Below are 14,734 nucleotides of genomic sequence, written 5' to 3' on the forward strand. Positions count from 1 at the left end.
AACATTTTTGTCGTGTATTTTTCCTGTAAAAGTATGAAACCAACCATTTTTAGGGGGAAGACTAGGGAATCTAATTTGAATTAAATTTATGGTTTTTCTTCTTGACAACCTTTGACAAAAGTTGCTGAGAATCACCTGGCGTCGGGAAAACCCCACACACGTCTGGTGACCGGCAGTGTCCCAAGTCCAGCGCCGGGTAGTGTCTGTGTGAAAGGGAAGGGGACGCGCAGGGAAGACAGACCTAGTACGGAAGAGCTGGGTTTTCTCCCTACACAGAAGGGGGAAACATATTTTTTCCTTCACAACCGCCGTGGGTGCCAGACCATGGGCTAGGCTGGACGGTGGACGTTGCAGCATGAGCTTAAGCTGGTAACCTGCCTGTAAGGCATAATTATTCTCTAGGTGTTCAAGGTCATCTGCAACACTGTAGTGGCCCTTTTATGTTGTGCACGCCTGGGTTTTTGTCTGTTGTCAGCATTGCTACTAACCCCACTGGGACACTCATTCAGAACTTACCGCTCAGCGAGCATTTGAGTACCTGCTTTCTGCCAGCCATTAGTATTAGTATGTGACTTAGTTGCCTGGTCTCTTTGGAGTCATGTTAGCAGAGGATAAGTAAGTTGGATCACAAGACATTCTACACTGACTGCAAAGTAGGTTGTCCATATGGAAGTCCAGTGTGGTAAGTGGTCCTGTATTTTATATTCTAAGTCAGTGCTGTCTAGTGAAGTTCTCTGTGATGATGGGAATGTGTGTATCTCTGTTGTCTGATTATGGTAGGTGACAGCCACATGTGGTTACATTGAGCATTTGACATATGGCTAGTGTGACTGAAGAACTGAAATTGTAATTCAAATTTAAACAGCCACACGAGTAGTGGTTATATATTGGACAGCACAAGTCTAATGTATATAGCTGGTATCTATAGTTTATTATTGCAGAAAGAAATTTGGGGCTTAAGTGGATATTAAGAAATCATCCACTTATTATAGGTATTTCTATTATCCTTAAAAATAGCTTTTCAGCTTTACATATTCTCTGTAAATCCTTCTGGTTCAGAAAGACATCTGGCTAACAGCTCTTCCCAGCTTCACCCAGCATCGTAGTAAAATTTCGGAAAATCAGAAATTAGCACACGTGTCAGGCATCTTAGTGGAAAAGTTTGAATAGAACCCTTTGCTAACAGTGAAACAGCCACTGTTAAAGTGAAGTGATTTTAAAAATTGGTGGCTTCCAATGAATAGGGTAAGAGCATCAGAAAACACTTAGGGAGATATTTTGTACCTAACTGTTGTCTGTCCGCTCCCAGGGACCTACAGTCTTATCTTTCCATGGCTATACTCCAGTGTTGCCGATCTATGGAATGGCCACAGTGCTTTTGCCCTAGATTATTCCACTTACCCATTTTTCTTGCCCCTCATTTTTCCCTCAGAGATCATTATGCCCAGAAAATAGCAGGGCAGAAAATTTGGATGAGGGTAAAAATCTTGGGCACTGGCTTTTTGCTTCCTGGAAGTTAAGATCCTTTCCTGTGATGGGCAAAAGAATAGATACATAGATCAGTGGGGCAGATCAGAGAGCCCAGAAACAGGTCTATACAGACACAGTCAACTCCTTTGGACAAAGGGCAAAGACAGTTTATCGGAGGACGTGAAACTAGAAAAGTTGGTGTTCGTGCTGCCTGTCACTCCCAGAACCAACAAGTAGAGACAAGGATTGGATCTTTTGGGGCACTTTATTCAGGTGGCCGACGGTCTGAGAAGATGGCGGGTTATGTGCCCTCAAAGACTTTCTTAACATGTCATCTCAAGCCCCGCCCTTTTTTATAAGGAGAAGAAAAGGGTAGGTAAGGGGTTTGGAATTCAGGAAGAAAGTAGGTAAGGGGTTTGGAATTCAGGAAGAAAGTAGGTAAGGGGTTTGGAATTCAGGGAAAACATTAGTCAGATAAAAGTTGCACTCCGGCGATTTTCCTGGCATCCCAGCAATTCTTCTTATGCGTCTGAACGTTCTGTCCCTGGAGCACAGCGGCTCAGATACCATCTGGGTGGCTTGCAGTCCTCCTGGAGCATGAAGGTCAAATTGCTTGTGGGCCTCCTGGAATCAGGGTAGGACTGGTCATACATTCCAGTTCCTGAAACAGTAGCTTTCTACATGCATTAATTATTAAGCCTACTACGTTTAAATTAGAGCTAAATTTTTTTTAACTGTTGAGTTCCCCCACCAGAAGGATGATAGTCTTTTTGAGAAGTGGTACTGGAACAGTCAGGTGTCTGTATGCACAAAAGTGAAACTAGACACAGACCTTATACCTTACACCAACATTAACTCAAACCAAACCATAGATCTAAATGGCAAATGCAAAACTATAAAGCTTTTGGAAGAAAGCAGGAGAAAATCTATGTGAACTGGCTTTAGTAATGAGCTATAACACCAGAAGCATGACACTGGAAAGAAAAAAAATGGATCAGTTGACTTAATATTTAAATTTATTTATTTATTTACTTATTTATTTATTTATAGACAGGGGGAGGGAGAAAGAAAGGGAGAGAAACATCAATGTGTGAGGGATTTGTCAGTAAGCTGCCTCTTGTCCACCCCCAACTGGGGACCTGGCCAGCAACCCAGGCTTGTGCCCTGACTAGGAATCACACTGGCAAACTTTTGGGCCCACATTCAGTCCACTGAGCCACAGCAGCCAGGGCTATAAATGAATCTTAAACACATGTTGTTAATGAAAAGTAGCCTGTTGAAAAAGCTCCATGCTCTACAATTTTATGTATATAGTGTTCTGGAAAAGGCTAAACTATAGAGGTGGTTAAACACATCACTGGTTGCCAGAGATTTGGAGGGCAGGGGTAAGAAGCTGAATAGGTGAAGCACAGAGAATTTTTTAGTGCGGTGAAAAGTATTCTGTGATTCTGTAATTGTGTGATGCGTGACACTAAACATTTGTGAAAACCTGTAGAACTTTACAAAGTGAACCTTCATATATGCAAATATAGGAGGTCAGGTGATCCCAGGATGGAATGCAGACAAAACTGTAGTAACCTCACTCCAGGTGGCGGGGGAAAAGGGTGCTGGGGCCTGGATGGTGTGGCTCGGTTGGTTGGGCATCGTCCGCAGACCATTGTTGGCAAACCAAAAGGTCGCAGGTTTGAATTTGGTCGGGGGCGCATTCCTGGGTTGCCAGCCAGCTCTCCGGTTGGGGGTGTTTCAGAGGCAAGTGATTGATGTTTCTGTCCCTTTCTTTCTCTCTCCCTTCCCCTCTCTCTAAAAATATATTTTTATTTATCTAAAATCCTAAAAAGGAAAAAAGAGAAGCCCTTACTTAACTTGGCTGATGCAGAAGCAGGCAGGAATCCATTCAGCTCTGTTTGAAGAAAGTAAAAACTTCTAAAATAATTGATACTCATGGGTTCCAAAAAAAAGTTTACCACTATTCAGAAAGGTATAAAATGAAAGAACTGTAGAAATTTATGGTCATATTCTCTAAATCTCACTTTCTGCTGATAACTAGAATGAATAGATTCCTGTTTATCCTACCAAAATTTAGTTGATCCACCTAAAAGTCTGTTCCTACCAAAATTTAGTTGATCCACCTAAAAGCCTGTGTCTGTGTAATGAAAACTCACACTCACGTGAGGTTGTATTATAGATAACTTTTACAATTTGCTTTCTTTAGCCACCAGTATATCTCCATAGCCCTACGTTTAGACTAATTATTTTTAAGGAATGTATTTAGTTAACCACCTATTGATGGGGGTTTTGTTGACTTATTGTGTGAGTTTATTGTTTGACTAGGTGAAAGGCTACGTGCATTTCGAATACATATAAACACAGACAAATGGCCCTCCCGGAGTGATTGGGCCTGCCGATTTTCCCACTCTCTTGTAAACACTCTTAAGGAAGAACAGAGTTGTAATCTTAGCAATCTTAGTGGGAAAATAGAATCTCTCTATTGTAGTATTAATTTGCATTTATGTATGAATTTGTATATGTTTATTTGACATTAAAATTTTTTTTCTATAAACTCTTTGTCCATGCCCCTTTTAAAATTTTCTTGCTGATTTGTAAGAGCTCTTGGATATGAAAATTAGTGCTCTGTTTTCACACGATAGCAAATATTTTTTCCAGTGTATCATTTATCTTTTGACTTTATTTTGTGGCATATATATGTTCTTAATTTTTATGTTGTTAAATATTTCTTTTTATTGCTTCTAGATTTTTGTCATGCTTAGAAAAGACTTCCCTCAGAAATTATTGTTAAAAGATACATAACGTGCCCTGACTGGTGTGGCTCAGTGCATTGAGCAATGACCTGTGAACTGAAAGGTCACCAGTTCCATTCCTGGGTCAGGGCACGTGCCTGGGTTGCAGACCAGGTCCCCAGTTGGGGGCGTGGGGGAAGCAGCAGATCGATGTTCCCCGCACACATCGATGTTTCTCTCCCTCTCTTCCTCTCTCTCTAAAAATAAATAAATAAAAAAGGTGCCTAATGTGGGAAAGGATCATGTTATAAAACCCAAATTTATAGTGTGACTGAGCAGTGGTTGCAAGAAGGAAAGTTGTGAGGCAAAACCATTTACATTATGTTTTTTAGGTTTTCTCATCGAGTTTCTGAAAGAAATGGCAGAATACCATCAGACCAAAGAGATCCGTGACATGGAAACTCAGACAAGTCCAGCACTTCTTAGCAAAGACTCCCTTGGTAATTGTAGGCTTCTTCCCGCATTTCCAGTCTCTGTTTTCTTTTGGGCGGGAGGAAATGACCCGCTTTACCATGTGGTGTGTGTTTCTGGACCCGCAGGGATGTAAGCTGCAGGCGGGGTGCTCCTTCCCTCGGGCCCCGTTGGTGGAAGGGACCAGGTGTGCTGCTGTCCAGTGCTGCTCCTCCCTGTGGGACCACCAGGGAGACACTTTCTAAAGCTCATGGGGATACAGAGGCCCACGTTCTTGTTTGCTGGGCTCAACCTCTCAGCGGGGAGTCTCTTCCCTGTGTCTCATCGAACGTTACTTCATAGCCACTAACGAGAAAAGCCTAGACGGTTGGCACTGCAGAGAACTAGAGAAGGCAATGGCCCATCAATTCACTTTATAGTTGAGGAGACCGAGGTCGTCAGAGGAAGGAAAAGCAGCTTGGCAACACCCAGTCTGGGCCAGAACTGATGCTACAGTGCGTGCTTTCTGTCCGTGGCCCAGAGCCTCTCCCGCTGCACAGCCTCTCCGCAGTGCCTTCCTGCCCTTGTGTTAGTGGTATGCTCGGGGCAGAAGGGACCGCATTTCTCGGCCCTTCCTACCCTTAATGAGCATTGGTGTCTTTAACTTCTGAGACAATAAAGGTCCAGATATCTTAATTTCCTTCTGCTAGCCCTTTTTTCCTGTGCATGCTCTTTGGTGGGCGTTGGTGTGTACATGGTTGAGATTTTACTGGCTGTCTGGGTTTATACTTCGCTGCATGGTTGATTCCGACCCACGTTTGGTTTGAGGGCCGTGGGTCTGCCGAGAGCACTGGAGTGAGAGCCAATCGGTAGCCCCGGCTCTGGTACCAACTATGCCATCGAGGAGGTGCATAGCCTCTGGGGGTCACTTACACTGTGTGGGCATCTGCATCCTTCCCTGTAAAATGGAAGACTTGAAACTCATCATCTTCGAGTCATGTGAAAGGCAGCGTTTTGAGCATGTGACTCAACTTTCACCGAAGACCAATAACAGAACTCTCTCCTTGGGCACTTAGACACTGCAGAGAGATGCCAGTGTTTTCTGACCTCAGCTGTACCCTTTGCTTTCTTTTGCCCCTGACATTCTATGATGAGAATTGTCAACCGTTCAGAAAAGGTGAAAGTTTACAGTGAACACTTGTATACCTTGACTTCACCATTCAGTTTGTATTTTACTTGCTTGCTCACTTACATGTCCATCCACTGATCTGAATTTTTTAAATTATTCCAGAGCAAACCGTAGACATCCTCCCTGCGCTGTCCTCTAAGTACACTTTTGAACAGACCTCTGGCCTCTTGCTCACCTGACCACGTCCCTCTGTCCTAATTTCTTGTTGTATTTTTTAATAGCTGAGAAGCTTCAGCTCATTGATGACCAGTTTGCAGATGCTTACCCTCAGCGGCCAAAGTTAGAATTTTTAGAAATAAAGTTAAATGAGTATAAGAAAGAAGTGGAACAGCAGCTTCAGGCAGAAATGCAACAAAAGGTAAATGTATCTTGTTGCTATTAACAAAAATGGTGTTTTTGCTTATCTTTTCGTTTTTCGTCTTAGGTATATAGGGCAATATTTAGAATCTTTATTAATGAATGTGCTACTTCTGTTGTGAATATTATTTTCCTTTCTACTCGATGTCACGTCTTTTTGCCTTTTGAATGACTGCTGCAGGACAGTGAATGAGCTGAAAATAAAGATGAATGAAACTCAGTATATTTAGAGCACGAATGTTAAATTTAGACCATGGGGAATTTGTTACTGTGTTTTAAGTATGGTTACTAGTATTTACAGTTGTTTGTGATCACTTGGCAGCTGCAGCATTTTAAAAACAATGAAATAGAAAAAATCAAGAAGGAAGAGAAGAAGAAGTCTGAGGCAGAATTAGCAAAGTTCTGGAACGATGTTGAGCGAGCTTGTCAAGCAAAATCAGAAGCCCTCCTTTCTCGGGAAAAGATGTCCCTTGAGAGGATTCGAAAGCACCAGGAGGTAACATTTTAAAGTCATTTACCGGGTGGCTCTTTCCTGCAGCTATTAGTAGACTGACTTCAAGTCCAGGAGACAGATGGGGCATTTGCTGGAATCATCGGCGGCACAAGGCTGTAGAGGAGCAGTAGGGACTGGGGTCCTGAGCAAGCAGAAGACTTGTCCTGGAAAACAATATGCAGGCTTCCTTCTCCCGAGGCTGCTGGGAGGAAAACTGGGTGCTAACGTGCGTGTCAGGAGTGTGAGCGACTCGCGCGCTAAATAAGCGGCAGATGTGAGGGTTAGGGAGCAGCCTTGAGGGGAGGCCCAGAGGCGTGCACTGGCTCCTAGGGCAAAGGAAGAGCAGCTCTCTGAAGCAGACAGGGCTGCGCATCTGTTCCAGCGGCCCTGCTGAGGTGGGCAGCCTGGAACCGAAGTAGACCCACCCAGGTGCTTCCAGATGGTGGTTCTGCTGTAGCTCTTGGGAGGATTTGGAGGGTCCGCCAGGGCAGGAGGAGTCATGTTTGGGGAGTGGAGCTTTATAGAGCTGAGTTTACTTGATTTGAGAAAGGCTGCCTATTTAGTTGAAGATACTGGGGTCCGGCTCAGTGGGGAAGCGAACCAGAACAGAGGGTGCATGGCTCTAACCTAGGGGAGGAGGGAGGGCTATGTGGCAGTTTCTTTCAAAGACCTGCAGGAATAGGTCTGGGGATACTGATGGGTAGAAGGATAAGGGTGGACCAAGAGGACAGAGTGGCAAGTTGAGGTTTTAGGTGAAGTTGGAAACCAAATGCAGCGTGCTTCCTTTGGAGCAGAGGCAAAGGGCCCTGGAGGAGAGGAGTCCAGGGCTGCAAGCGTCAGCCATGTGGCCATTTGATCTTGCCACCCAGGAAAGTGGCGGGACAGGAGTGGAGAGGTTGAGGAGTGCCGGGGAACATATGTAAGCAGGAGGGATTGGATCTGTTCCTTTAGGAAAATTAGTTCCTTTCCCAAGGGTGTGTCAGAACAGACTGGATTTGGGGCACCGTTTCCTGTGTACAGCCAGAACTGCTGATACCAGGGGATGGTGGAAGTAAGAGGCTTCCTCCCGGTGTCAGCCCTTGCTTGGAGCTTCTCAGTGAGGCCCAGGCTCCTCAGTTGGTATTGGTAATTGTACCCCCACTACGATTTGATATACCATGTCTGGGAATTGGGCTCATTTTGGCTATAAAAGTAAATGTTGGAAGCACTGGCCGTTGAGATGATTGCATTGTGTGCAGACTAACACCTCCATCTTCAAGACAGGTGACTCACTAGATCAGATGCACCTGATAGTTAACAACCCCCGAGTCCCCATTTAGTTAGCGGGTCCTCTGAGGGCTGGGGAGCAGGTCGCCATCCTCACAAAAGGCACCACGCCTTTACTCCGCCACCTGGAATGTCCTTCCCCTCTTCTCCCTGATAAAACTGCCCTGTCCTTCAGACTTGCAGCTTGAATGCCACCTCCTGGTGACACCTTCCCTGGCTCCCACTGCTGGACCCATTTGGGCCTCATTCCTGCCATGGGGATTGTGGATTCTGGTTGTGAAATCATCACATCGTAGAGTGATTGTTTCCCCCTTAGTAAATTGTGAATTTTTTAAAAGATGGGAGGACTGTATCTGTTCACCTTTTTATATCCAGCTCCCAGTGTGCTTTTTTTTAAAAGATTTTATTTTATTTTTAGAGAGAGGGGAAGGGAGGGAGAAAGAGAGGGAGAGAAACATCAATAGGTGGTTGCCTCTCACGCGCCCCCCACTGGGGACCCAGCCCGCAGCCCAGGCATGTGCCCCGACTTGGAACGGCACCTGCAACCTTCTGGGTTGCAAGCTGATGCTCAGTCCACTGAACTACCCCAGCCAGGCCCCGTGTGCTTTTTGACATGCTGTTCAGTGAATCCTTGCTCAAGGAACACACAGATGGAAGTGTGGCCTATTCATTCAGGGGTTCGTACGAACTTGCTAATACCGAGTGAGAATTACCTGTGAGTTGAAACTCTTGGACAACTACTGAACGGTGGGGATTCTATTTTGTTAAGTTATGTTGCTGACTGTACATTGTTTCTTTTCTTTTTTTTTTTCTGAAGAACTTATAAAAATTTTAAGTAAATGTCTGAGAGATGTCAGTGAAGTAGAATAATTACACCAGGGATGTTAGAAATACAGGGTAATGTTGCTTAACCGTCATTAGGGGAGGGGATAAATTTTTGTGTAACTAGAAGAAGCAAAATGCTTATCTCGAAGTGAAACCCCTTGAAAGTGAAATTGTTACTCCGAATGTCTGTACTTTGATTGTTTTCTGGAATTTAGGAAGCAGTCTATTAGTTCAAATCAGTTTTGTTTTCTTTAGCTTGCTTGTTAAAAATTAATGCTTTCCTGTACAGATGGAAACGAAAGAAATTTACGCTCAACGGCAGCTTCTGCTAAAAGATATAGATTTGCTAAGAGGCAGAGAAGCCGACCTGAAGCAAAGAATTGAAGCTTTTGACTTGTAAGTAATACACTTTCATTTTGGATATTGAGAATCTATGAGATTAAAAAGAACTACATATGTCTAAGTATTCTTAGGTTCATTGCCAAGGAGAGTTCTTGGTTGTGAAGGTGCTGTCACCTAGTTTTAAAAGGCCCAAGTTAAGAGAAACAAAGACTAGGATTTCGCTTTTGAAATATTAGACATTGGGATGAAAAGCAGAATAAGACACCATCATCAGGCTATAGTAAAACCAGGCAAATAATTTGAAGAAGCTAATAATGGTTTAACAAATCCTGTTGCACATTTACGTTCAGTCTTTCAGATCCAATGGTTGCATATGCATAAAGTAACTGAATTTCAGATACATTTACCTGCTCTGCTTGTCAAAGGAAATATGGTGACTCCGACTTGACTTCTGCTGGGTGGAACTATGTCCTGTGATGTGTGTGTACTTTTTCTAAGTGATTACAAATGGTTCATTCTTCATATCTCACCTGGGATTAATAGCAAGCTCACCAGTCTATAGCTTTTGGAGTAAGCTTTCTTTCCCATTAAGTTCTGCTATTAATTGGCACTCACAGATACTCTTATTCCATTAAAGAATTTGTCTCCATCTTCACGAATGTTTTTATCTCATTTATATGGGCTCAACTCATTTGATTTCTCCTCTCTGCCTGCCTTACTCTCTTTTTGGCGGTACTGAAGTGGCACGTTGATCATGAAAGAGAAAAGGAAAGTAACAAAATTTGGGTGGAGAATGCTCACGATTATCATCACTTTATCTCCACTTGCCCTAACTCTTCCTTCTAAGCACATAAGCGAATAAATGTAGTTTACTGCTCCTTTGCTTTACCGATTAGCCAGCAGAGGGAGCTAACACATGGAACTTTTTTACCCTCTGCTCGGAATAGTCCGAGTTCCCTAGCATTGCTCAAGGCCCGATGGTACCCGCGAGCCTGATTCCCGGTCTCTGGGACTGATGTGTGGTGACTAAAGGTCTCACTGTGCACACCATCCCATTCTTCAGTATTTGGAAGTTCTGGTGGATCCATCTAACTTTTGCTCTCTCTTCCAGCACCCTTTTCAATATTCAGTCACTAGATTATTAAATGCCAAAACCAAATCTATCTGTCATACCTATGGGCTAACCAACTAAATCTCATGGAAACAGCGTTACAGAAGAAACAAGCCCTAAAGTACACTAACTTTGGTTTGTAGCTTTGTAACTTAGTAACATTATTCTTTCACCTCTGAATTGATCATGGCCATGTATCACCTGTAACGGTTTTTTAAGTGTGAAGCACTTTGGTCTCGACAATTTCACACTCCCTCCAGCCTGGTGCCACCGCATAGCTCCACGTGCTACTTCAGACCTATCATGTAATGAGGTCAGTTCATCAAATAGACTTCTGGCTCTTTCGCTTACTTCCCAGTGGTGACAGTCACTTAACAGTTTTAGTCTGTGGAGCTAAAACCCCATGCTATTTTTTCCCCCAAGGCTTTACTTCAGGTACCATAGTTTTGTAATTTGCTTTTTGTATGTTTGCTAATTTCAGGGCCCAGAGGCTACAAGAAGAAAAAAATAAAAGCGTGAGTGATGCACTCAGGAGACGGGAACTGAATATAAAGAGTATGGAGGAGACCTATGAGCAGAAGCTCAAGAACGAGATTCTCAAGTAACTGTTTGGCATTTCTAAAGAACTGATGTGTTTGAATTAAGTTGATGGAAACACAGCAACACTGATGAAGTAGATAAAACTAATATGGTGAAAATTAGTATGTAGAAGAATACAGGTTTCCATTGATAGTCACGCTTTTCCCATGAGTGTTTGAGTTAGGATAGTTCTAAAAAGATACAGTACACAGAGCAGCATCCTCTGTTTGTTCTCACCCATAGCCTCTGGAACAGGTGTTGAGGGCCTGTGATTCTCTTTAATTTTTAGGGCACCCTGTGATGTGCTCAGCTTGCACTGCTGATATGTGATACAATTGGAATTGTCACTTTTAGTTCTCTTCCTCTACCCTGCTTGTACTGCTACTACAATGGGGGTAGCTATCAATTCATATGGTTTTATCTAGTGGTTCTAGTGTTTGTCAGTGAACATGTGCCTTGTAGTCCTTCAGAATTCTGCAAAGCCAGAATCAAAAGAAACATACTAAAATTAACTATATTAAGCACAAAAAAAATGATACAGGTAAAGGAAAATACGGGTAGCTGTGGTTTCTATAGTCTGAGTTTTATTGGGCTTCAGTGACTAATATCTTAGTGCAGAGACATTAAGCCAGTGTGGTAGCTTTTCTCTCTAGTGCTTAGTATACTGTTTGGCACATAGTAAGTGTTCAGTTTAATATTTGTTGAGTAAGTGAATTCTTGATAAAGAGATGATTCACCTGAGGTGCTATTTCTTAATCATTGGCCTCTTTTTTACTGCCTTGCCCATAATTTATCATTGATATTCTGTTACATAGTACTGGCAAGGGTTTCTCAAGGTCATTCTTTGAAAGAATTCTAATGAAACAAAATATAGTACCCTTCCCTGTATCAGTTTTGAAATGATGGGTGTTATCTCTACATATTTTATGTCACCTCTTCGAATATAACAGCAAACACTTAAGCATCTGTAGTTTAACTTTTAGGGACAAATGAATAAGTGTGTATGTTTTGTTTACATCACCATGGAGACTGTTGTCTGCCTGGCGCATCCTTTGTGACTCAGGCACGTGTCAGAGGCCAGAAGACATTCACCACAAGAGACATCTCTTTTCCTTTGTCCCATCTCCGAACCCAGGTCGGCTAGTAACAGATGGTGGAGATAAGTCAAAGGGCTTGACTGTGCCTTCTGGGGTCTCTGACAGGGGCGTGAAGGTGCTGGCACTTGACTGTCCATATTGTGCTCAGCCCCTGAGGCAAACAGTCTTTGGGGGGGGGGGACAAGGCAGGTTGGTTGGAAGTGACCGACTCCTTATCTTTTGGGGTTCAGGGTCAGATGTATACAGTGTAAAGTTAACTTCATTTGTGTTTTTGTGTCCATTTAGACCACTGTATTGTTCTCAGTAACCTCACAATAACATGAGTTTGGGGACCCATTTTACAGGTTTGCCGCAGGCTTTTGCTGGACCCTGTAATGTACGGCCATGTTCAGTGCCCTTCGGCGCCCAGGTGCCATAGCTAAGCTCACACGTGGATAGGGATCTGTCCAGGAAAGTGACAAGAAACTAATCTCCATTCACTCTGATTCTCAGGTATCAACTAGAGCTGAAGGACGACTACATCACCAGAACTAACAGGCTGATTGAAGAGGAAAGGAAGAATAAAGGTGATTCTTGGGGAAGGGGAGCTGGCTTTTCGTTTCTGATATAGGTTATTAGCTCCCTGATTTGGGGCCCTTCAAAATCTTAAAGATATACAAGGCTCACACTTCATTATTAGTACAAAATTACACATTTTTGTCCTTTTAATTTTACACAACTTAAAAAGTCTCCATTGTCTCTCACTACAGTTTTGCAACCTTCATGTTTAACCTTTTGTATATTCACAAAGGTCAGTGATGTATTGGCAGGGTTTTATTCAACTTTATATATTTTTTTAAAAATGAGAAAAGTAACAAGTCAGAAATGACCCTTAAACTGAGAGGAAGTGGGGTGCGCAGGATATTCCCCCCCATCTGCCTCCCTCCCTCCCCTTTGGCAAGCATCAGCTTGTGATCTCTCTCTGGGGGTCTGGTTTGGTTTTGTTTTGCTTATTCACTTGCTTTTTTTAGATTCCACATATAAGCTATATCATATGGTATTTGTCTTTCTCTGTGACTTATTTCATTTACTAAAATACCTTCTAGGTCCACCCATGTAGTCAGCAAATTGTCTTTTGATGATATGTCTACACAAACTTGTATTAGATGAAGTGAAAATGACAAAGTAGTGACTATAAATTTGTAGGACAAGTCTTTGTCTTTAAGGAAATTCACATCTTTTGGCATGTGGTGTGACTGGTTAGTGTGCGTAGCAGAAGGAGGCTCACCACATATGTGACTGTTATAACTCACTTCTCATCACCTATTGGGCAACAGAACTTGTTTATTGCTTGTCCTGCTGTCTTTTGGGTTTTTTTTTTTTTTTTGGATTCTCATGTCTCATAATATTTCAGATTATGAAATAATGGTCATTAGGTCTGATATATTGGCCATAAATTCTTAAATGGGTTTTATATTCACTGGGAAAACATGATGTTTAATTGGTTGGTTCTCTCTTTCAGAAAAAGCCATACGTTTGCAAGAGGAGCTCACAGCTGTTAATTTGAAAAAGGAAGAACTCAGTCATTCTGCAAATCATGTGAAAGAACTTCAGGTAGTTGTTAAGCCTGTGGATTTTTTGCAGTCAACATTAGGCAATACATGACATTTTAGTTTCAGTCATTATTTATCTTCTCAATGTGTTTGGCCTGTGTATTATAACTAAGAAGGTGATAGCCCACCTTAAGTTAATTCAGTAGTTCTTCATTTCAATCTTAGTCTGCTGGGGAAGCATAGAAAGAACACATCCTAGGGGCCTGGAGTCTTGCTTGAATGCCCTGTCTCCCTTACTGCTTGTGCGCCTCCAGACATGGTCCTTAAACATTGGGGTATTGCCCACCTTCTATGGGTGTTCAGGGACTTCAGTGAGCTGACTCATGTGCCTGCCCCATGGCAGGTGGCCAGTACACCTTAGTGTCTACCACAGCCTCTTCCTTCCCATCAGCAACAGCTAAAAAGTCCTGTCATTACACCAGGGTCTTATCATTTAAAACAAAACGAGATGCATTTTCCATGTGCCACTGTTACTTTATTTCTGTTCATTCTGGTGTATTATCTGAAGGACAGACCTGTTAACTTGAGGTACTTAAATATATTCTGTATAAAAAATTTATTTCTGTGGCTGTAATGACCTATTTGAGAGCTTCGTGAGCTTTTTTTTGCAAACTTGAGAGGTGCAAAGAAAAGGAACGCTCCCACAGCAGGTTTGTGATGGCTCCCGCTTTCATACTTAAAAGTGTGTATTGCTAGTCTTTGACAGCCATTGGAACCTTAGTTGCATGTGGAAAATGGGTGATAATCTTAATCAGAAGCACGTGCTTTGTAGGGCGGGGTTCTACATACGTACAAAGTTGGATCAACGTTCCCTGCCCCAACTCTTGGGCAAAAGACGACTTATATTGTTGTCAAGTGAAGTGACCTTAATTGAATTGTGCCACCCCGCCCTAAAGCAGTCTTCTGGCTTTTGTGTAAGTAGTACTGTAGAGTCACTTGTTCGGAGACAAGTTTTCCTTTCTTCAATTCCAGCTTGAGGTTGAGTCTCTCAGAGCCCAGTGTTTGGCAATAACAAAACAAAACCACCTGCTGAATGAGAAGGTGAAAGAAATGAGTGACTATTCACTTCTAAAAGATGAGAAAGAAGCGCTTCAGGAGGAGAATAAAGTACTGAAACAGCAAATGCAGGAGAGCAGAAATGAAAACCTGAGTCTCTTAAACCGTATGTTTTTTTCCCCTGATTTTCATGTTTTTTAACTCATGCTAACTTATTATTATAAAACCG

The 14,734-nt window shown here is 42.7% G+C and overlaps 1 protein-coding gene across 2 annotated transcripts in view; it reads left to right on the forward strand.

The window, feature by feature from the left end:
• Positions 1–14,734, forward strand: part of OFD1 (OFD1 centriole and centriolar satellite protein) — a 34,689-nt gene that overhangs the window by 6,041 nt on the left and 13,914 nt on the right. For both annotated transcript variants that reach the window (XM_028522776.2, XM_036017025.1), the window contains 8 exons: positions 4,601–4,708; positions 6,069–6,205; positions 6,527–6,700; positions 9,078–9,184; positions 10,723–10,842; positions 12,410–12,483; positions 13,419–13,510; positions 14,482–14,671. In XM_028522776.2, the coding sequence (XP_028378577.1) occupies positions 4,601–4,708; positions 6,069–6,205; positions 6,527–6,700; positions 9,078–9,184; positions 10,723–10,842; positions 12,410–12,483; positions 13,419–13,510; positions 14,482–14,671 (1,002 nt within the window). The remainder of the gene's footprint in view (positions 1–4,600; positions 4,709–6,068; positions 6,206–6,526; positions 6,701–9,077; positions 9,185–10,722; positions 10,843–12,409; positions 12,484–13,418; positions 13,511–14,481; positions 14,672–14,734) is intronic.

Source organism: Phyllostomus discolor, chromosome X, assembly GCF_004126475.2.
Source record: "Phyllostomus discolor isolate MPI-MPIP mPhyDis1 chromosome X, mPhyDis1.pri.v3, whole genome shotgun sequence".
NCBI classification, from domain to species: Eukaryota; Metazoa; Chordata; class Mammalia; order Chiroptera; family Phyllostomidae; genus Phyllostomus; species Phyllostomus discolor.